At 48.3% G+C, this 23,746-nt stretch overlaps 1 protein-coding gene across 1 annotated transcript in view; it reads right to left on the bottom strand.

The window, feature by feature from the left end:
• The window catches only part of ANP32A (acidic nuclear phosphoprotein 32 family member A), a 37,879-nt gene extending 27,002 nt beyond the window's left edge, over positions 1–10,877 (bottom strand). Inside the window, exon 1 of the mRNA XM_041740389.1 lies at positions 10,673–10,877. Within this exon, the coding sequence (XP_041596323.1) occupies positions 10,673–10,726 (54 nt within the window). The 5' untranslated portion in view covers positions 10,727–10,877. The remainder of the gene's footprint in view (positions 1–10,672) is intronic.
• Positions 10,878–23,746: the final 12,869 nt, after the last annotated feature.

Here is a 23,746-nt window from a genome sequence, read left to right as displayed (position 1 = left end):
CGCTGGGGATCTCAGGCAGACCACTGTGCTTCTGCTCATCAAAGAGGGGTTAGGAATGCTGGCCACCCCTAACGCAGCACACGCCAGGGCTGGGAAGTTCTGAGTAAGGAAAGAGTGCTGGGTAAAGCGCGGGCATGTCTTACACAGCACGGACCTTCATGACCAAATTAAAAATAAAATAAACCACAGATTAGAGCAGTTGCCTCCTAAGTGGATCGGCCAACACAATCCACTGACGTGCAAGAAGATAGTATTAGGACTGTTAGATATTTTCTTATTTTCTACTTCTGAGGTCTTATTTACTTATTTTGGTGTTAACGTTTTACAACGTACATACAGGTATGTGGTGTGTCTGAACAATCCATTAACTAAATAAAAGGTAGACAAACTACAGCTGAGGTTCAAATTCTTTACACCAGGGCTGTGGGGGGGAAAAAAAAAAAACAGGAAAACTGGAGGAGCACAGGGCACTAAGAAAGTGTGAATCGCCCACCCAGAGGCAGCTCACACTCACCCAGGGGAGAGGTGGGGAGTTGGGGAGGGTGAGGCTGGAGACAACGAACCCTGCAGTATCTCTGATGCTTTGTTTCTGGAGCTTGTGCTTGGCTTTCCAGACAGAGGATGATGACAATGACAGGAACGTGCAAGCACCCTGGTCTCTTCATTCAAGCAACATTTCTAGAATGCCCACCATGTGCCAAGTGCGGTGCTGTACTCTCTGGGTACATGGTGATATGAACCAAAAACAGGGCCTTTAAATCACGCGGCTACACAGGGGGACAGAAATGCTAATTAAAACACTCACATTCAAGAATGTATAATTACCAACTGAAGCACTGCGAAGGAAATTTCTATAAGAGTTTCATAACAAAAGAACCAGACCCAGAGCTGAGGAGGGTGGAGGGTGAGGGAGCTAGTGGAGACAATTAGATGCTAAGTCGGTGACAGTGGCAGTTATGGCCTGGAGTAGTTTTGGAGGAATAAAGGCGGTGAGGGAAAAGATGAGGGCAAGCAGTGGCCAGTCCATGCAGGACCTTAGGAAGGTCCTGGTAAGGCCTTTGGACCCTCTCCTAAGAATGCTCTGTGTCTGAAGCACGGTGACATAATTACATCTGTGTTTTGGGGAGAGCACGCTGGCTGAAGGCTGAAGCATGGCTCGAGGGGGCTGCCGATGCCAGGACACCAGCTGGCAGGCAGGAGAGGATGGTATTTCGAAGAGACAGGACTTGTGACCAATAGAAGATCATGGGTACATCTGCAGGAGGATGGAGGTGACAGTGACAGAGGCCAGGGGCTCTTCCTGGACATTCGCTTGTGGGGTGACCTGGGGACATTCAGATGGAGACATAGGGTGGGTCCCGAGCTCAGCCAGGAGTTCGGGACTGGGAGGCACACATCAGATCACAGACAGCTCCAGGTCCCTTCAGCCGTCCGGGCGGGACGACACAGCATCATCATGCGGAGGGAATGCAGGCTGAAAGGGCCCAAGGCCCAGACCTGCCTGGCCACAATACTGAAGGCCACACGGAGGAGGGCAAAGGACACCAGAAATGAGGAGTGGCCAGGGCTGAAGGAGACGTTCACTGGAGAAAGGGAGAGCAAGAGAGAACGCATCTCAGGAAGGTCAAGGGTGCAAACACTGCTGAGGAATCACACAAGGCGAGACAGGGGGGTTGTGTTTTTGGAGCTGTTGAGGGAGCAAACCAGAGGAGGGGGGCTGAGGTGTCAGAGAAGTGAGGGCACAGAGAAGGTGGTTCTAGACAATTCAAGAAGTCTGGCTGCAAAAGGGGAGAGAGCCAGGCAGCTGTCAGGATCAAGCTTGAAGGATCAAGCCAGGTTTTCTGTTTGGTTTAAAGGTGGGAGATGGGCAGCCCGGATGGCTCAGCGGTTTAGCGCCACCTGAGGCCCAGGGCGTGATCCTGGAGACCCGGGATCGAGTCCCACTTTGGGCTCCCTGCATGGAGCCTGCTTCTCCCTCTACCTGTGTCTCTGCCTCTCTCTCTCATGAATAAATAAATAAAATCTTTAAAAGACAAATAAAGGTGGGAGAAACACCCCAGGTGGAGAAGGACCAAAGGAGCAGAGCGGCTCAGGTGCCCCGGAGGCAAAAGGGGAGGAGTGGGGCAGGACCCCAAGGCCAGAGGAGCAGGGTACTTCCTCAGAAACCAGGTGTGATCTTCTGTGAGAGAGGAGGGGGGCCTGGGGGGAAGGCCGGGGCAGGGTCAGGGGCAGTAGTCTGGGGAGGGGGGTCTGAAGCAGCTGCCCCCGGAGGTGAGGGAGTAAAGGCACATTCGAGGAGCGGGTGAGCAAGGACCCGACCAGACCCTCTGCAGAAACTGCCTGGGGTCCAGTGCCGGGGCTGTGCTGCGGGGCGTAGATGCTACAGCTCTACTCACATCTAGGAACAACACATTTACTACTGAATCATTTGTGGGGGAAAAGACTTCTGCCAAGTTAGAATGTCTAGCTTCTAACCTCTTTCCTCACTGAGACAAATGTTACTTTTTTATGTAATGTGTCTGTTGTTAATGTACGTATGGGCGTGTTTTTTTTAAATGAAAGCCAAGGATGGTGTTTCCAGCGGAACAGACCATAATAACAATAACAGTTACCGTTTACTGAGCACTTACTGTGTGGTAGGTACTATTCTATCATCACGTTATAGGGACAACAAGGGCTGCATGGCTGGAAGTGGGGGAGACAGGATGCACCACCCACGCAGTCTGGGGGGGAGGAGCCAAGGCACTCTCCCCTCTCTCCAACAGAATCTCCTCCATGCTGGAAAAGGTGGGAGCCCGAGGGCAACCTGCACAGTGTGTGGCACATGGAAGGATGGAGGGCACTGGGCAGGGAGGGGGGGGGGAGGGATGGGAGGAGATGTTGGCTGAGGGCCCCTGGCACTACCAGGAACCTTGGAAGGCATCCACCTAGGTTAGGAATTTGGGGTAAGGATTCTTTAATGCTAGGAGAAGGTTTAGGGGTAGAACTAAGCAAGGGGTGCCGTTTGAGAACCTGGGACCCAGAGAAGAGCTGGCTTAACTAAAAACCAGAGGAATCACTATTAACTTTTGGGGGGGAGGGGGGAATTTCACAAAGCTACACGCAGCATTCTCTCATTCTCAAACCAAACCACAAAATATGTGCATGTGAAGGAAGCTTAATAGCCACCTTTTAATGTCTCTCAAAAGAATCACCAGCAAAGCGATCAAGGCCAGTACACTTTTTTAAAAGAACAGAAGTGTTTTACCTGTAGTAAGAAAGCAGCTCATCATTGTTCTGTATAACAGGTAAGCATATATACACTGGGTAGTGGCGTAAAACGTATTTTTACTGTCAGGATCAAAAAGTTTGAAAGCCACCAATCTAATTCAATACTCCGATTTTAGAGCGGAGGAAACAGAGGCCTCCAAGAAGCCCAGCCAGTTGTCCAAGTCAGTTAATAGTAGCAAAACTGAGAACAGCACACAAGTCTCTAATAGTCCTCTGCTAATTTCCTCACCAAACCGGAATCTCCAAACACAAACATCTCTGGGAAAGCCAGTCTTGACTTTAATCCACATTAGGGTAAGTGATAGTGGACTAAGTAAGCTGATCTTTTAGATCTGCTGCCTAGAGCAAGTTCTGGTAAAGAAGAGAGATGAGTACACCAGGGCAGCTGTGGACTACAACAAAATAAATCTGAGTGGAAACACGGGGGTTGCCGGGTGTGGCTCAGTGGGTGCGAGACAAGGACTGGTGTGAGAAAGATATTTCATCTTGTTTACAGACTTTGTATTAACAAATATCATTGGGACAACTGGTTCTATATAAGGAGGCTGTTTCCATGTCCGGGCAGGTGGCCCAGGGCCACGGGTGCTTTGCTCATCTTGTTTCAACAAATTTTATTAAATGACAAGTTCTGAATAACAGATGCCTTCGCAATTCTCCATCCCTGCCAGACTCCATCTCTTTAATGAAAACATCATTGTTGGGTATTTATCATTTGTACAATTGTATTTCAATATAACATAAGATTGTAAGATTCAAAGTCAGGTCCTTGTGTCCCTTATTTGTGGGCAGAAGGTACTGGTGATGAGGGACTGGTGGTGTGGACCTCCCAGGAAACTAGACTACTAGCTAGAGCAGGGGGTGGGCAGGCACGGTAGCACTCATCCGTTAAGGGAGTGGCCCCCTCTGGACACCAGAGTAATGAGCCTCCTCTTCAGAATTCAGGCCGAACAATTGGGCCAAGTTCATCGGACCGGGGCTCATCACCACTCAGCAACAAGCTCTGCGCTCCTCTCCCAAGCGACTACAGCAAGGTGCAGAGGGCAGGCACAGTGGTGAGGACGCGGCTGAGCAGTATCATACACAATACCCGTAAAGGATCAACCGCAGCCCCAAGCTTCTTATTTCAATGTGGTATCATTAATTCAGACTGAAGCTTTGGGATGACCAGCCCCCAAAGCTCACGTAGGTGCCTGTATTACAAATGCAAAGGACTGTGAGAGTCCAGAGGAAGTCACCTGGAAAGGCCGAGGGAGCACAAGCGGCCAAGACAGGGAACAGGGTCTGCGGCCTGCTGTCCTCTTAAGTACAGGCAAACCTTATGGGGACTGGGATTCTTCGCCTTGGATTTATCTCCTCCTGTCCTTGGCCTGGTCAATCTCACTTCTATTCCCTCTGCTCATTAGCTCAGGCACCAGAGGCTGGAAGAAGAAAGAAGGGCTCTGAAACTCAAAGCCACTTTGTTGCTGGTATGTTCCCCAGGAAACATGCATGGTGGGAGAGCAGCAGGGCAGAACCAGAGATTGCAGGATTATCTGTGGCTTTCAATGATCTGTGTTCTGAGGGTCTGATGTCAGCCATGGAGGACACAGCTGCTGTACCTTCTGCAGGCCCCAAAGCCCTAAGACGACATCTGAAATTTAAGAATAACCGTTCAACTATGAGATATGCAAAAACCTTTTGAAATACTGAGTATGCAAACTGAAGAATTTTGGTTGGTTACACGGAAGAACTTCTAGCTAGAAGGGGCACACAATTCTAAGCTGGTAACAGGGACAATTTCTCTTCTCATGGACGATCTTGGATCAAGGCCGATTACCACTGGGCATCAACTAGTTAAGGGGCACACATAAAAGAACTTGGAGAGACTCCTAAAGCACCACCCAAATGAATGCCTTGCCACGTGTTTAATAAAAAAATTTACAAGTTAAAAACAAAAACCCCAGATCCTCATCTGAATCCCCCCTCCCCAAACCAAGGAACACCAAGCTTTCTCTATAAAAGCCAGATATTAAACTTTACTTAGAGACAAAACTAACAATTCTACACAGGCACTTTTATAATGACAAGGAAACACATTACCACAATTCTTTTATTGACAAAATTCAAAATGCATTAACAAATACAGTTTGGTGGGGCGGGGGGGTGGAAGGGTAACAACCATCTAATGAGACGAGTGGAATTCTTTTGGGGGGATAATATTTCTCTTAATTCAGATTCAAAGTTAAGTGTTCCATTTCATCAAATTGATTGCAATGTTTCTATGTACAGATTATTCCTAGCTCATGATACTGAAACAGGCCACTCATCCTGAATTTGACGACCCTTGTGCTAAACCAATGTCCAGGGATGCGGAGAATCTGCAGTTTACACACTCCCCAGGTGATTCTGATGAAGGGCCATGTCTGGGACCTTGTATACTCTCATTAGGCCATTTAGGGGGTTTACGTCAGTACCTTCAATGACCAGAAAACTAAATCTCTCAAAGTCCCTACTGCCCAACCAAGGGGGCCGCTGGTTTCACGGTGGGAGAACCCAACTCTGTTGCATGCCACAACCACCCTCACAACATGGAGGATCATCACACTGCTTGGCCTGCCCTGAACAAGTTGTTAAGGCGGATTAAAGGAGCTGATCCATGAGTTGTTACCAGTACACCACATTTTAGGTACAGAGGGCATACCAACTCTCTTCAGTTTTTTGGCTGTAGGTGGTGACAAATAAAAACGGAAGATGCGTTACATGCAACATCCCATAAGCCACTGCTTAAGAGTCTTCACCTTACCCAAAATGTGTACCCCAACACCTAAAAGGACAGACTTATGTCAGCCTAAACAGATTATGATGTTCTAAACCAAACTCGGAAAGTATATGGCTTCCCCCTTATCGGAGCCCCTGGTCCTGACTACCCACCTCAGTATCTTCAACCCCGAGGCCATTTAGGGGGTTCACGTCAGTACCTTCAATGACCAGAAAACTCAATCTCTCATAAGGTGGCACTGTTTTAAAGCCAGAGAAGAAAAGGCTCTTCCCCTCAGTGTCCAACAAGAAAAGGGTGCTTCAGGGGACGGCACAGAGAGTAAGAGACTGGCTGTGAGAAGCTCTCTATGCCTCAATTTCCCTGTGTGTATGTAATAGGAGGATAATAATAGTACCTACCTCACAGTGCTGCTATGGGGACTAGATTCACTGAACCGTTTAATCCACTTAGAACTGTGCCAGGCACAGTGTGGTCCCGGGTGAGCATCTGCTATTATTATTGTTGTTATTGTTGTCCAGAACCAGAGAGGAGCTCAGAGCTGTGCCTCATCGCACCCCAGTTAGGTCTCCAAAGCTAACACCAGCACACACTGAGTGCCTGAGGGCCAGGTCCATTGAGCCGGTTCTGTCACTTATTCATTACACTAAATCACTATTCTCCTTCCCCAGGTGAGGAGACTAACGTGCAACGAGGAGGCTACCATATCCTGCCTCTTCCTAGGAGGGAGAACTCAAACTCAGGCCCGTGGGGCTCCAAACCTCAGCTTCACCGTGGAGGCCCCCAGACTCAAAACTACCACCAGCAGCAACCCGTTAACAAAACCCAACGAGCCAGGACCCTACGTAGGGAGCTGGAGCTCAGTCCTCTGCCTCTGGACCCTTGGTTGGCCTGCATCAACCGGGGTTAATATCAGGCTACGTGAACCCAATTAGGCAGTAAGTCAGCCTGGAAAACATCACGCGACGTGTTCCAAAGGTCAAAGTTAAAGCTGGCTTCCTGGGCAGCCTGTGCCAGACACTGCCACCAAAAGCTAGTCTCCTACAGACACCAGAGTCCAACCAGTGAGGTGCTTAACCAGCACTGACATCGGCTTTTAAACAGTCCCGGAGAGAAGCCAGAGACGTGACGCAGAAAGGCGGTCGGCAGAAAGACATCATTTACTTAAAAAAAAAAAAAAAAGATAATTAAAAAAAAAAAAAAAAAAGAGGAAACCTTACTCTCTCGTCGGTTTGGGGTCACATTTACTCCAGTACACGGCCTTCCCCCAGGCAAAAGTGAGAGGGGGAGGGGCAGATGATAGGGCTGGGGGGCAGGAGGGGCGCCCCTAGCCGGCTGCAGGGCGCCGCAGCACCCACCTGGAGCCCGGGGCGCGACCTACCTTCCCGGAGGGCCCAGCCCCGGAGGGCGTTTCCCCAGCACCGACAGCTCGTCCCTCCCGGGCGGGCGGCTGCCGTCCTCGGCTCCAGGCGGGCCCTAGAGGCGCGCGCGCCCCTCCCGAGCAAGACGCCTCCTGCCTGTCTCGTCGCCCCCCTCCCCTCCAGTCGGCTCCTCCGAAAGAGCGCACCGGGCGGCCAGGACGCCTTAGGGCCACACTCCACGACGTCTGAAGCGGCGGCGCGAGGAAGGGCGAGACCCCGGCGGGCGGGGGGCGGGCGGGGGGCGGGGAGCGCGCGGGGGACCGTCGCCCCCCAGGAGAGCCTCGGGCCGCGCTGGCGCGCAGGGCACCCCCGGGGTCCCCGGAGCCCGCCTCCCCCGCTGCTCCGCGTGCGGGGCCGTCGGGGCGATGGCGCAAGACTCTGCACCCCCACCCCCCGCGGCGGCAACAGCCACGGTGACAAAATGGCAGCTCGGCGCCCGGCAGTCGTGCCACCGGCGAGCAGGGCCCCGGCCCCCCGGTAACGCCTCGGCGCCCTCGGGCTCGGCCTGCGGCGGGCCTGGCCTGCACGGAAATCCCGACAACAAAACCCCCGGAGCTCCGAAGCGGCCGGGGAAGCGGAGGCCCGCGGCGCCCCCCCCGCCCCGCCCCGCCCCGCGCCGCCCCGCGCCCCGCGCCCCCCGCCGCCCCCGCCCCGCGCGCCCCGCGCCCGCACTCGCAGCCCCGCGCCCCCGCCCCGCGCCCCGCGCCCGCCGCGCCGTGGGGGAGGGGCGGGGCGGGCCGGCAGCCGGGAACATGGCTGCTCGTCCTATTTCGGCGTCGCGGCGTGGCCAGCAGCCCCCGGATCCGAGCCGGGAGAGGCTCCGAAGGTGGGTGTGCGGGGCCCCGGGGGGCGGCCGCGGCGGGGAGGGGCGCCGGGGCGCTCTCCCGGAGCTGCTGGTCTTAAGGGCGCCTAGAAACACCGCACCGGCCCCGAGGCTCCTCCCCCCCACCCCTTTTGTCCCTCATTAGCTCGCTTTCTCGCTCCCGCGCGTCGCCGGCGGTGCCGCCCGTGCCCCCTCCGTCCCCTCCCGCGCCCCACCCCGCCTCGAGGCCGCGGGCCGGCGAGTGGGCAGGGACGCTCCGAGGCGAGGGGGCGAAGCGTGAGAACCGCTCCCGGCTCGGCTCGGCTCGGCTCGGCTCGGCGCGCCGCGCCCCTCCCCCAGACACACTCGGGGAAGTTTAAAGAGCCGGTTCGACCCGCTCCCGGGCTCGCTCGCACTTGGCCCCGCGGGGCCGCGGCCGGGGCCGGGGGAGCGCCCGCACGCCGCGCCGGGGGACCGGGACCCCGACCCCGACCCCGACCCCGACCCCCACCCCCCGGGCCCCGGGCTCCCCGGCCGCGCGCCCTCCCCCTCCGCACCGGGGGCTTCCGGAAAGTACGCGGGAAGCCCGCGGCTCCGGCCCCCTCCCCCATCACCACACCCAGCCCCCGAACCCGCCGGCGGGGGTCGAGGAAGGTCCTGCCCGGCGGCGGGCGCCCCCCCTCCCCCTCCCCCGCCCTCCCCGCCCTGCGCGCCATAAGGCGCCGCACGTCTCCAGTGCACAGCTGCGTTATGATGGGGGGCGGGGGGGCCACAAAAAGGGATCTTGTTTTCAAAAGTCTCACTCAGGTTTGGGGGAGGAACTAGAGGAAAGAGGAAGCAGCAAGGCCTGCCTCTTGGGCAGGGATTCTTCGGGCTTTCGCGGGCTGCAGGGGCGACAGGTCAGCTGCGCGCTGCGCTCCCCAAACTCCCAACTCCGTGGAACCCCGTGGAACCCCGGCTGCCCAGGCTGTCGGGGGAGGGGGAGGAGGAGGAGGAGGAGGAGGAAGGGGTGGGGGGTCCCTCCCGCCCGCGCCGCCCTGGTCCCCGCCCCGGAGCCGGGGTCTCCTCGGCGGAGCCGCCAACTCCCATAAAACACTGTTTGGAAGCGAGAGGGGAGACGGGAGCCCGGCCCGGCCTTGCCCTCCGCGGGGTGGGCTCTGCGCCCAGCCTCCCGGCTCGCATCCGTGCAAGTTTCCTCCGGCCGCACTCCCGCCGCTGCCCAATCAAGAGCGGCGGCCGGAGGCTCGGTCCCATCCCGGGGCCGCGAGCCTCCCGGGCCCGCACACCCGGCGCGGACAAAGTTTCCGGTGCCCGCGGACCCCCGGGCGCCCAGGGGCTGCCGGCGAGCCCGCCCTGCGGAGGGGCGGGCCGGGGGCGCGGGGCCGGGGGGCAGGGGCGAGGGGGCACCGGGACGTCGCCTTTGGGTAACTTGCAACAGCGATCGCCCGAGGCGGGGAGGCGCGGGGAGGCGCGGGGAGGCGCGGGGACGGCCGGTGGCTCTGCACGTTCCGAAATCCCTCCCCGCCCCCCCCCCCCGTGTATCCTCCCTTCCCAAGGAGAGGAAGGAACCTCAGCATCTGGCCCGAAGGTGGGGTGGAAAGAGTGAGGGGGAAAGAGGAGGAGAGGAAGGGAGGCAGAGAAAGGGAGGGAGGGAGGGAGAGAAAGGGCGCGTTCACGAACACTACAAAGTTACAAATATGGCTCCCCCGTCTCTCGCCTCATCACCGCAAAGAAACGAAGACGCACTTTAAACTCGAGCCCTGCCCGACTGCGCCGCGCCCCCTCCCCACGCGCTCCCCCCGGGGGCCTCGGCCCACATTTATCAGAAACTAAACCGGACTCGCGGAGCCCAAAACTTATTGTGTGTGTGTGTGTGTGTGCGTGTGCGTGTGTGTGCGTGTGTGTGCGCGAGCGAGCGAGGAGAGGGGAGAAAGGGAGGGGGGCGGAAGGGGACTCATTTATGAAATATTAAAAAAAAGCCCTTTTTTGTTGTTGTTGTTAGATCCGGGAGGCAGCCCCCCTCCTCCTCCCCCCTCGCTAATCTCCCCCCCCCCCCACCCCCCAGCAGACGCGAGTCCGGGCGCAGCGAGCTCGGGGGCTTATTCCGCCTCGTTCTCTCCGACCCGAACGCGTGCGCCCGCCGGCCTCCCGGGGTGCACACTCGCACCCACACTCGCACACGCGGGAGCACACGCACAGGTAGTCACACACCAAGGGCAGCGGCGGCGGCAGCCGGAACGGGCTCGGATGGCACTGCAACCCCCCAACCTTGCAATTCATTTGCAGTCCCGACCCCCAAACCCACGCCTCCCGGGCGCCCCCCCTCAAAAAAAAGTGCCTTCCGCCCCCCCTCCACCCCCCGACGCACACACACACACAAAGTAGGAGAATGGACCGACAGAGATATTTTTGGCAAATGCTCACATCAGAGGGCGTCCTGTTCCGCAGCTCTAAATGAATCCGTTTGTCCATGTCCATCTCTCGCGCTCTCTCTCTGCAGAGGCTCCCGCGCCGGCGGAATTCAATCAATAAACCCCGAACCCACGGCCGCGCGTTTTAGGACTTTGAAGGCTCAACCAGCTCCGCTCGGTTCTCGAGCCCCCAGCACCCGCGGCGCACACTAACCTGATCACGGTGGAGGCGGGACCTGCGGCCCGGCGGATGAGCGGCAACGGCGGGAGCCAATCGCCGCCCAGGGTCTCCGGGCAACAGCCAATGGTGGCGGCGGCGGGGGGGGAAGGGACCAATGGGCGGGCTGCGCAGCCGGCCAGGGAGGCTCAGCCATTTGGTTGTGGTGCCGGAGACGGACCCCTTTAGATTTCGGGGCGGCTGAGGAGCGCGGCGGCTGCTCGGCGGCGGAGCTGGGGGGGTGGGCAGGATGGCGGGGGAAGGGAAGGTGACTGCGCCTGGAGGGCCGAGCCGCTCGGCCCCGCCAGCCCGCTGCCGCCGCTGCGTGTGGCCGGGGGCGGGGCCGCAGGTGCGTTACTGGGGGGGAGGGGCGCGGCCGGAGGGGTCGGGGTCGGGGTCCCCCGCGGGGCCGGGCTGCAGAGGGGGCGGCGGGCGGGGGGCCGTGGGGCCGTGGGGCCGTGGGGCCGCCGCCGGGCGGGCGGGCGGGCGGGCGGATGGGAGGCCTGCGACGAGGGGGAGGGGTCAAGGGTGCCGCGGGGGAGGGGCTGGTCATTTTCTGGGTCCCGCGGGCCGAGCCGGTGGAGCGCGGCTGCTGCCCTCCGCCTCCCGCGCGGCATCCCACCCCCGGGCTGCGCCCCGCGCCCCGCGCCCCGCGCCCTCCGCCCTCCTCCAGCCGCGGCCATCGCCGCCCCTCTAATAAACGAGCACATGAAAGCAAGATGCGTCCACCTTTGGATGACTCCCCCTCCCCCCGCGGTCGTGACCCCCTCTCCACGGAGGGGCTTTTCCATCTGCCGTCACATGAGGTCAGCCTGGAAGGAGCGATCACCAGGAGACACCCAGGACCTTGCTGGGTCAATAAATGAATGAAGACCGCGGATTAAGGATGGTTGCCGAATATACCGAATATTAAAAAGTGGGAGAGGAAGGTGCCAATTAACAACTCCCGGTTTTCTGGATCCGACATCCTTTATGGGTTTTTGTAGACCTAGGGAAAGAAAACGGCGCACAGTTTAATCTAATGGTTTGGTTCAATTTGGGTTGCCAAAGAGGCTCTATTTGGAGCACTTTCTCCAGGTGTTACGGTTTGCTTGCTTTGGGGTCTTTTTCTTTCTTTCTTTCTTTCTTTCTTTCTTTCTTTCTTTCTTTCTTTCTTTCTTTCTTTCTTTCTTTTCTTTCTTTCTTTTCTTTCTTTCTCTCTCTCTTTTTTTTCTTTTCTTTTCTTTTTTTAATCACATTAGTTGTAAAACCTAAAAGCCTGCATTCCCACTGGGTTACCCACTTCTTAAGGCCAGGCCTCGGACCTTGTCATTTACTAAGTTGGCTGCCTGGGGCTGTTAATAAATCTTGGGGATTGTTGTCAACAAGGACAGATACATCTTTACCTTTCCACACTGTTGTTCAGTGCTTCTACACCTTTCCTTATGCACACCAACGTGTTTTTTTGTTTGTTTGTTGTTTTTTTGTTTTTTAATTGAGGGAGATACATTGTGTTTGTTTTTCAGGTACATGGGTTCAAGGGAGAGGGAAACCAGTATGTATGTTGCAAATTCGAAATATTGTTACATAACACCAATACAGTGTTTCATTCTTGAGCACATAAAGTTTAGTGGGAGACATAAAGTGACAGAATGTAAATAAAACGCACATACAGAGTGCTCACGCAAGGGAAGAAACCTTAGTTAACTTTCATATTGTAACCTGATGGACTGTAAACGTAAAATCCTACAGCTAAGCATTTTGCTCCGTGAATTTTTCTTTCCCATAAAGTGATAGGCGGGATTTGAAAAGTGATAATGTTTACTCTGAGTAGCTGGGAAATGCAAATAAAAATGGAAAGTCATTGTTTTATTTCATCTGGGTATAAATAGTATGATGTATTGGACTTGTTGATTTAGCTGACATATTTACCCTCCTCGGTTTTGTTAATCTTATTGAACTCAATTTGTGTAGTTGGAATTCATTTATTTTTAAATTGTATTGGCCTTGTTATAGAACATACAGGGACCCCAAATTACCTCTCTTTGCCAGAGTCGGTTGTTATTTCTGGATATGGCATTTAAGGTTGTTTTAAAACAGAGCTCTTCATCACACACACATTAGGTCAATATGAGGTGTAGGAACTATGCAACATAGGAGTACTGAAGTTTACCTTCTCTTTGACGGCAAATACTTGTCTTCAATTTGAATTATCAACCACAAATAAGTCCACACTGCTAGCAATCTGATACAGAACAGTGCCTTTCAAGAGGAGTAATCCTTTAAAAGCCAACCAATCAAATGCAGAGATGTTCCTGATCCAGCTCTGCTAAACAGCAGCAAGTAAAGCTCATCTTATCTTACAAAGATCTGAAGAGGATGACTTGGAAGCCCAGACCCCCACTAAAGAGGGTGTACAGGAACAAATTACGGTTGGAATTGAAAAAAACTATGGCTTGACCACTAAACCAAAAGCATTAAACTTAACAGTTGTTTTTAGAAGCATTATTATACATTTTGATAACATTCTGTAGTGGTGTTAGAAAACCGAAAGAAATCTTCACTAGATTCCAATCTTACAGAAGTTGAAATATCCAAAAAGTACATATAACCAATTGAATACTTTGCATCTTTCCAAAAATACTTTGAAAAAGCAGAGCTCCTCGCACTCTTACAAATATATTTGTAGTTTTTTTCTAAGAAAATTGTATTAATTTTGACTATTTCTGATCAAAAGGAAGTCGGAATTGAATTCAGCTAAAGCGATGCCATTTTTCCCCATGCTACTTGACCAAATGTTTAAGAAAAAAAAAAAAAAAAAAGACCAAACAGCTCTTATATTCCTTATCTTGCAGATTTGTTTCTTAAATAGAATTTCGTTGCATATGCTAGTAGTAAATAAATGCTCTGAATGGGTCCGAATATCAGAAGATAGAGTAAGAAGAGAAGCCCGTTCGACAATGGGAGTTAGGTTATGAAAGCTGCAGTCCGTAACTTCTGGAACTGGATTGGATTCACACTGAGAAGAATAAATGAGATATAATTCAAAGGCTTGAGCCCACTGGGAGAAAGCCTTCAAGTCAGGAAAGCTCTCTTCCTGCCTTCCAGGATATTCCAGAATATCTTCCTTCAAGAACCATTCCAAACAAACAAGCGTCCTATTTTGTTCTCTAAGAAGCACGAGCAATGGGTGTCTTAGCTTCTTGATATGGGTTGCAAAGGACTGTTTCATAAATAACCCACCGTGCTGCTGCTGCTGCCATTTAAGCTCTTTGCCCTTGTTTGGTCTCCAAAGATGGAGACCCTCTGGGTAGCATTCATTTTTTGAGTTGAGCTAATGTATTCACAGTTCAACTTTTTGTTCTTCAGCTTGAATCACATACATTGGAAGCTGGCCATAGTACTTTTTCACCTACATCGTGGTTCTGCTGCCTGGACCCCAAAAGACAATGCTGTGGAAAGGCTCCAGCTTAATTATGTTCTCTTTTGTCTTTCTATATAAATAGCTTTTAGAAATGTAGATTATTCTTTTGAAATCCTTGCTAACAAATGTGAAGACTACTGCATTTTGATTTGAATAGCAAAGGAACTTTGAGGTCCAGGATCTAAAAAGTTAACTATTAATTCGTTTACCTAATACAGCATTGGGTGGTTTGGTTTGGTTTGATTTATTTATTTAGTTAGTTATTGAAGTTATCTTTTCATTGGGTTGGACATGGAGAAAAAGCACTGTTAGATGAAAAGTCATGCAATTTTTAAAAATAGTAAAAAATCTTAACACCAGCTTAAAGATGGTTTATTTTGAAAAGGGGAGAAAAAAAAAAAAAAACCCAACCACAACTATCACCTGCACACTAGTTTGGAAATCCCTAGAAATGTTTTGAATCCAATTCTTAAATATATTTATTCACAATAATCTGGGAGTAGCGATAAAAGAAAGTTTGATGACCATTCACCAAGAAGAAAACCAGAGCTATACGCTCTTCTTTCTAGAATTAAAATATGATTTATAAAGGTTAAAAAATAGATACCTTAAAGGCAAATAATGGAACGAGGAGCCAGTAGAAACAAGACTGGCTAAAGGCAAGCAAGGATGAAAAAACAGAAAGGCAATTAATTTAGAACCTGCTCATTTTTTTTTTTTTTTAGTCTACCTGCAGTTGAAGTTTGCCTCTGAAGAAAAAAAGGTACTAAAGTCTATTAAAATATAAGAGATAGAAAACAGACTTTCCAAGAACTTTTAATATATTTACTATTTGGCAAGTAGTATTTCTAATTATAAGCCCAAAATGGTCCTGGTTACCTACTTTGTGGCAGCAGTTATTTGTACACATAAGTAACAATTTTAAAATATAAATCCTATAGCTCATCTTGAATTAGAGATCAATTTCATGCATTCTGAGAAATTAGTAATTTTTAAGTGAATTCCTAGTTGAAATAGTGGTCCTCGGAAGAGTATACCTATAGCCTAAATTTTCTATGGAAATCCTGAATCCTAGCAACTTGAATATAAAAATGATGCCTCCATTTGCACATGACCAAACTAAGGTGGCCACGGTAGGTGCAGGAGGACTTTTACCCAGCACAGAACACAGGCTTTGCTCTCCTGGATTAGTTCTGCCCTAAGAATGTACCTGAAATCATTTTATATGCTTTCACTTCTACATATATTTATTCAAAAGAAACTTGAGTAAGTGTGACAAATATTTTTTACTAGGCTGGACCAACTCCTCATGCCTGTGTTAATGTTCATATGAAGAAGAAATGCTATAGATGAAGCTATTATAATACCAGGCAAATAGCAAGCATGTGATTGCAGTGTGGTAGCGCTTTCTGTAATACCTAAAGAAAGAAACAATATATTCATATGCCCAGGAAAAAGTTGGGGAGAGTCTGCACCAGAATATGTTTCAAAAAAATTTTTTTTACAAAGTTTCTCTGGGTTAGAGTGTTACAGTGTTTTTTGCTTATATTTTCTAAGTTTTTCAGTGGGTTGGACATGGAGAAAAAGCACTGTTGGATGAAGACAGTCATGCTATTTTTAAAAATTAATAGTAGTTGATATAGTTGATAATTTTTGCAATAAGATTTTTAAGGTTTTTTTTTTTTTAGTTTTTTTAAATGGCAATAGAAGTATAGCAGATTTGGGGGATGTTTGTGCCAGCTAGAATTCTTGGTTGCAGACAACAGAAGTTTTCCCTGACCAATGCAAGCAGAAAGCAATTTCATACAAGGCAATCACAGAACCTAAGAGGAACAAGGCCCAGGAAAAAAGCAGGAACCCGGGGAAGCTGGGCAACCTGGTGCTGCCAAGATGGTGTTCCTTGTATGGTCTGCAGAGGACAGCACACCACCTCCCGCAACCCCAACCTCAGAAGTCATCTCCGGACTGTGGCTGCACCCCTCCACTGCTGCAAGCGACCTCTCAGGAGCCTCCATTTTTGTGTCACTCCTTCAAGGTTCAAAGCTCTTGCCAGGAACATTTGCAGATGCCCCAGCTGTGAGGGAAAATGATTATCTGCCCTCTTTAGTTTCTACAGCAGAATGTGTGACCCTGTTGCCTATCTATTTTAGGATTCTGCCCAAAGAGATGCTAGGAGACCAAAGGTAAAATCCACTAAAGTATTCTGATTGAACAATACTGTGAAGGTTTCCTAGTAATCCAAATTACTCCCCTCTTAGCTCTTCTCTGCCTCCCTACTACTTACCGGGAAGAGACTCGCTATGGTCTGAATATTTGCACACACACCTACCACCCCTCAGATTCACATGTTGAAATCCTAATCCCCAAGGTGATGGTACTAGGAGGGGCCTCCTAGTAGGAGGTGCCTGGGTCATGAAGCTGGACCCTCAGGATGGAGATTCATGCCTTTATTAAAGAGGACCCTCAGGGCTCCCTTGTCCTTCTACCAATGAGGATAGAGCAAGAAGTACAACTCAGAAGAGGGTGGCCCCTGATCTCAGACTTTCAGCCTCCAGAACTGTGAAAAAAATAAATGCCTTGTTTGTTTAGAAACCACCCCATCTGGTATTTTGTCATAGCAGCCCAACCAGACAAGACTGCATCATCTACCTGGGATCAACCTAAAACAGAGCTAATACCTGAAATCTTTAATTTCCTTTCAAATGATTCCCTCTCCAAATCCCAGGCCAAAATAAACAATCTATTATTGTTGGTGTCAATGGAATACTTAACTGATCATAACTTTAAGACTTTGAGAAGAAGGCTCTCCAGTAGCGATATCTGATTTTAAGTCACAAAGAATTTAGTCCTGAGGCATATACTGAAGATAGTAATAATCTCTTATATCTAATAATCTGTTCCAGCTCGTGAGTAAAGGCAGCAATCTCTGGATATCAAGCAATAGAAGATCTTGAGTAGTGATGTATTTATTACTGCTGATGGGTTTCCATCTGCCACTCTGAGAATACGTTCAGGCTCAAGTGCAGGACGAAGCTGAAGTGGATGAGATTTGTTGTAAAAATTTATTGGGAGTAGGCAAGTGGTCACAGGCTAAGTAAGGGATCATAAAAGGATGCAGTCACTTTAAGGACAATTTTGAGGAAAAAATGCTGATGGCGAAAGAAATGTCAAAACCACAAACACATCAAAGAGGCCCATATTCCTGGGAACAGAGAGGAAGGCCATAAAGGATCTGCTTATAGAAAACATATTAATCCTGGGGTACTATCCTCTTTCCTCTTGCCCCCCATCATCTCAGGTCACTTAGCGCAGATTGCTTTTCAGCTAGAAAAAGCAAATGCTTGCAAGGACTCTGAACAATGTTATAGGAATTCAACTGTTTGTGAGTTTGATTGGTATAACTATTAAACTGTTACATGAATAGAAGTTCCTTACAAATGGCAATAACTTCTCTCCAGACATGCAGTGCTAAAGATTCTGTTCATTGACACACAAGCAGGCAGGCTCTTCATGACCGACAGTTTTAGTAATTTATTTAAATTTAACTTTGGGGATCCCTGGGTGGCGCAGCGGTTTGGCGCCTGCCTTTGGCCCAGGGCGCGATCCTGGAGACCCGGGATCGAATCCCACATCGGGCTCCCGGTGCATGGAGCCTGCTTCTTCCTCCGCCTGTGTCTCTGCCTCTCTCTCTCTCTGTGACTATCATAAATAAATAAAAATTTAAAAAAAAATTTTAACTTTGTACTCAGATGACTGAATGCAAATTGTGGCAGACTACTAATTATTCAACAAGATCTATTTCCTCTTCTTCCTGGACACAAAGCTGGATTGCGCTTCCCTACTGCCCCTGTAGTTAGGTCAGGCCATATGACTCTTAGGCCATGAAGTGTTCCTAGAAGTGACGTTTGCTGCTTTGATGCCTTAAACCTCCAATGTATTGGCCTGCTGAGATGAAGGTGACAAAGAACCTGAGGAACCACATGTTATTCTTGAGGATGGAACCTGCCTCAGCTTGAGTGTCCAAAGAGAACCTGACCACCAACCTGTTCACTTGCTAATCAAGAGACAACTGGTGACCAAGAGAGAAACTTTGATGGTACAGTGCCAATACCTGTTTGATTTATTACTGCAGCCTATGCTAACTAATACACTAGTAAAGTTGTGTTTCCAGTCTTAGTTTTCTATCCATTTATGATTTTGTAGATGAATTGCATATTTCAAATATTTATTATTGTATTTGCAGTATATCTTTGAATTATAAGTTCTCAGAAGCACCATAAAACAGCCATAAAAGAATCATATGAAGTCACAAGGACTTAACGAAGAAAAGATAATTGTAAGAGAGTCTATAGAAGTGACACACAAATATATCTCTTTCTCTCACAGTTAGTGCTTGGTTCATAGTAGGCGTGAAATAAATGTCTGTTGGCTCATCAATAAATGAGCCTCCCTCCCAAGCTCCAGGCTGACATTTCCATTGCCCATGAGGCAGTTCCAAACAGCTCTCCTCAGGAACATCCACAGAACATTCCCCAAACTAATCTTCTCTGTCAGCCTCTCCCTGCTCTGGCTGCACCAAAATACCATCATGCTCCTCCTCTCCCATTCTTATCAGTGGCACCCTTGGAGTTGTTCTCTGTTGACTCACATAGCCAAAGAGTCACCTCATCTTCTAAGTTTTATTCCCCAAATATCTTTGCTCCCTTCAGCCCACTTTCTCTGCTCTAAGAGTGCTCTAACCTCCCTCGCGTCCACATTGACCCAATGTGACAGTAGTACTCAGGCCTCTGGTTTTGTTTTGTTTTTTTCACCAGTAACATTTCCCAAAAAAAGGTGTTTTAAGGACCAACATAGCATCACCAACTTTTACTTTTGCCAGGTAAAAAACTTTTTTATGGCTGAGATATATAGACTATTGAGATATATTACATTTTCTTTATCCATTTACTGTTGATGGACACTTAAGTTGTTTCCATGTCTTGGCTAATGTAAAAAAATGCTGCAATAAACATGGGCATTTATCATTTATTTGTTTATAGACTGTTTTAAAAATGATAATATAAGGGCACCTGGGTGGCTCAGTTGGTTAAGCGTCTGACTTCGGCCAGGTCATGATCCCAGGGTCCTGGAATGGAGCCCTGCATTGGGCACCCTGTTCAATAGGGTGTCTGCCTCTCCCGCTGCCCCTCCTGCTCATTCTCTCTCTCTCTCTCTCTCCCTCTCTCATAAATAAATAAAATCTTTTTAAAAACATGGTCATGTAAGGAGGACTCAGATTCAGAATATAGGTGAGTCATTTACATTACATATATTTAATTTTATGCAAACTCACTACAGTGTCCAAGACTTTCTACTCAAGTAGTTGGAAACTCTTCTGTGGGCTAGCACTCGTCCTAACATCCTTTTGTGGCTGGAGGAATGTTTCTGAGCTCCAGTCACAGTGCTCCTATGATCAACAACAGCCTCTCAGTTTCTGGTGGCTCCCCTCCACCCACCATCCACCCCCACAGCCCCCCCCCCCCGCAGCCTGTCATTTAAACTCCCAACAAGGAGACCCCACATTACCTTCCCATTGCTACCTCTAGTTTCCAGACAAACTGGACCTTCCGCTATTCCCTTCTTTTCTGTCTTTGACTATGTGTTTTTTCCCAGCTTATGTATTCTTTTTTCCCCCTACCAGTCAAAATTCTACCCAAAATTTAAGACCAAATTTGATGCCACTGCTTTTATGAAACCTTTTCTGATACACCCAAACAAACAAAATCTTTCCTCTCCTTGATTTCCATAACACTATAATGGGCAGCAGGAGGCCAGTGCTTCCAGGTGCTATTTTCTTTACCCCTCCCAAAATAAATCCTTGAAGATAAGAATAATGTTTAACCTGTTTTTGTTACTCCTGGCTTATTTGAACATCAAATATTCAATACATACTTCGTGAATAAGTAAATGTTTTGAACATGGTGGGCACCCTATTTTTAAAAAGTCCCTTTGACACATTTAAATAACTTTATTCTTCAGTGTCAAGTAAATAGCAATAGGATATTGGTGAAACAGGGATTGCTAAGTAACTTCTTTATTCTTTCCAACATGAGAGAAACAAAAATAAATCCTTGTTTCTATGACCATAACACAGAAGCTTTCCTACTATAAAAATTTTATTTTAGACTTCTACCCTGGAATTGTCTTGCCTTTTATTTTAGGTTCCTACCCAGGATTGAACTGTCTTACAGGCAATTTGTAAGAGAGATGGGAATTACAGAGCTCACTAGCTCTGATTTTGCGTCTATGCCAATTTTAGGGAGGGTACACATCTTTTGTTCCTTTGGATTTTGCGTTCAGCAAAAAAAGCAAGAAGAAATGAGATGACAAAGCTCAAAGACCTGAAACTATAAAACTCCTAGAAGAAAACACAGGGCATAAACTTCTTGACATTGGTCTTGGCAATGATTTTTTGGATTTGACACCAAAAGCAAAGGCAACAAAAGCAAAAATAAACAAGTGGGATTACATCAACTAAAAAGCTTCTGCACAGCAAAGGAAACCATCAACAAAATGAAAAGGCACTTACAAAATGGAAGAAAATATTTGTAAATCATATATCCAAGAAGGGGATAATATCCCAAATATATAAAGAATGCATACAACTCAGTAACAAGCAATCTGATCAACAAAATGAGCAGAGGGGGGCTCCTGGCTGGCTCAATTGGTGGAGCATGTGACTCTTGATCTCAGTGTTGGGGGTTCAAGCCCCATGTTGCATGTAGAGGTTACTTAAAAATAAAATCTTGAAAACAAAAAACAAACAAAATAGCCAGATCTGAATAGACATTTTCCAAAGAAGACATACAAAAGGCCAACAGGTACATGGTGCCCCACATCACTAATCATCAGGGAAATGCAAATCCAAACGACAAGAAGCTATCACATCACACCTGTTAGAATGGCTATCGTCAAAAAGACAAGAGATAACAAGTGTTGGTGAGGATGTGGAGGAAAGGGACCCTTGTGTAGTGTCAGAAATGTAGACCGGTTGAGCTGCTATGAAAAACAGTATGGAGTTTCCAGAAAAAATTAAAAATGGAGCTACCTACCATATGATCCCACAATTCCACTTCTGGAATATGTCTGAACGAAATGAAATCACTATTTTGAAAAGATATCTGTACCCCCATGTCCGTTGCAACATTATTTACAATAGACAGGACCTAAGTATACATCAATGAATGAATGGATAAAGAAAAATGTGAGAATCTACCTATGACTCAGTCATAATAAAAAATAGGAAATTCTGCTGTTTGCAACAACATGGACAGAACTTGAGGATATGCTAACTTATGCTAAATGGAGTAAGTCAGAAAAAGAAATATTACATGATCTCGCTTATATGTGGAATTTTAAAAATCCAAACTCACAGTTACCGAGCTTGTCAGAGGCAGGGGGGTTGGGGGCTGGACACAGTGTGTGAAGGTCATACAGTACAAACTTCCAGTTATAAAATAAATAAGTTCTGGAGATTTAATGTACACCATGGTGACTATAGTTATTACTGCATCCTATATTTAAAAGTTGTTAAGAGAATGGATCTTGAAAGTTCTTATCACATACACACATAAATTATACCTATTTGTGGTGATGGATGCTAACTAAACTGACTGTAGTAATCATTTTGCAATATGTACATATATCAAATTATCATGTTAGTGGGGTACCTGGGTGGCTCAGTCGGTTGAGCGTCTGCCTTCAGCTCAGATCATGCTTCCAGGGTCCTGGGATGGAGCCCCACATCAGGCTCCCTGCTCAGTGGGGGGTCTGCTTCTCTCTCTCCCTCTACCCCTCCCCCTGCTCATGCTCTCTTTCTCTCACTCTCTCTGAAATAAATAAAATCTTTTTAAAAAACTATGTTATTAAAACTCATACAATGTCATATGTTAATTATATCTCAGTACAAATGGCAAAAAGTTTAGATGTAAAAAATATTTTTTTTTAGCTTTTTAAAAAGATTTATTTATTTCAGAGAGAGAGAGAGAGAGAATGTGTGTACATAAGCGCAAGCTTGGGGGAGGAGGCATAGGGAGGGAATCTCCAAGCAGACTCCCTGCTGAGTGTCCCTATTTTTTTTTTTTTTTTAGATTTTTTTTAAAAAAGAAAGAATGAGGGATACTTGGGTGGCTTAGTCAGTTAAGCACATGACTTGATTTTGGCTCATGTCATGATCTTGGGGTCATGAGATCGAGCCCTAGCTCTGGCTCTGCACTCAATGGAGAGTCCGTTTGAGGTTCTTCCTCTCCCTCTGCCCCTCCTGCTCATGTGCTCTCTATCTCTAAAATAAATAAATAAAACTTAAAAAAATTAAAAAGAAGGAATGAGATGACAAAGCTCACCCATTTCATTCCTCTCTAACAACTGAAGGAAATCTGAGCACTTGTACTTCCATGCTCTATATTTGACCAAAGAAACCTAACTTTTGCCTCTCACAGTCTATAAAAATCAATATGATATAAATGTTTTAGGTTTACTCCAATTATATGAAAAGGAAATTTAGCAAAGACTGGGATGAGTACATTTTATTAAGCTCTTCACTTTTATGGAAGGTGTGGAAATAAAGAACAGAACCCTATAAAAATATAGGACTTTCAATCTGGGATTTGAATTTGACCAAGAAAATTTGGTAAGAGGCTCTTTATGTTTAGCCTGGCACTACAGCTAGAGTCTGAGAATAAACATAATGCTTCTTTAAATTAATTCCTTTTAAAAGATGAATCTCTTGACTTCCAGCTCTAGTTATGATTGAGTGCCTGACATTGGACTCACCTTCTGCTGTAAACAATAAAAGCTAGACAAATGTGGGCATTTGAACAGACAACAATTGCAGGCATTGAACAGAAACCAAGGTAGGGTTCTTATCCTTCAGAAAAAAGAAGCACATGAGGTCAACCCTGCATTCATCACAGGGCTATGGAGCCCAAAGAGGGAACAGCATGTCTCTGGGCAGAGGAAATAGAGCTCAGAGCACAGGCCAGCTAACACAGATGGGTTCAGAGGGCAAGGTGCCTTAGAGGAGGTGGCTGCAGAGACAGAACCCTCTAAAATTGCATGAAAACTTCCCTTTGGTACTTGGCCCACTGTTAAGATGTGTATGAGCAGGGCAAGACTGCAGGAGACCCCACAGGGAAGTTTCTGGGAGGCTGAAAGTTGAACAGATTTCAGAGGTTGCACAATTATGGGAGACATGAGAGGTGAGGCCCAGCCTCGTGTAGAACATATAAACATTCATAGATATGTAGGCATGAATAGAGACCCCAGAGAGGTCACATCTGGGATTAAGGGCCATGAAATACCAATGTTAACAGGAGTTTGGAAGAAGTAGGCTCCAGTCCATATGGAGGACTTTGAGATGTTCAAGACTTGAGTGGAGGAAGTCACTGCAGATGTGGTGGAAACAGCAATGGAACTGGAATTACAAGTGG

This window comes from Vulpes lagopus, chromosome 2 (assembly GCF_018345385.1).
Source record: "Vulpes lagopus strain Blue_001 chromosome 2, ASM1834538v1, whole genome shotgun sequence".
Classification (NCBI taxonomy): Eukaryota; Metazoa; Chordata; class Mammalia; order Carnivora; family Canidae; genus Vulpes; species Vulpes lagopus.
Note: the sequence above shows the minus strand (reverse complement) of the source record. Positions and strands in the feature narration are given on the sequence as shown.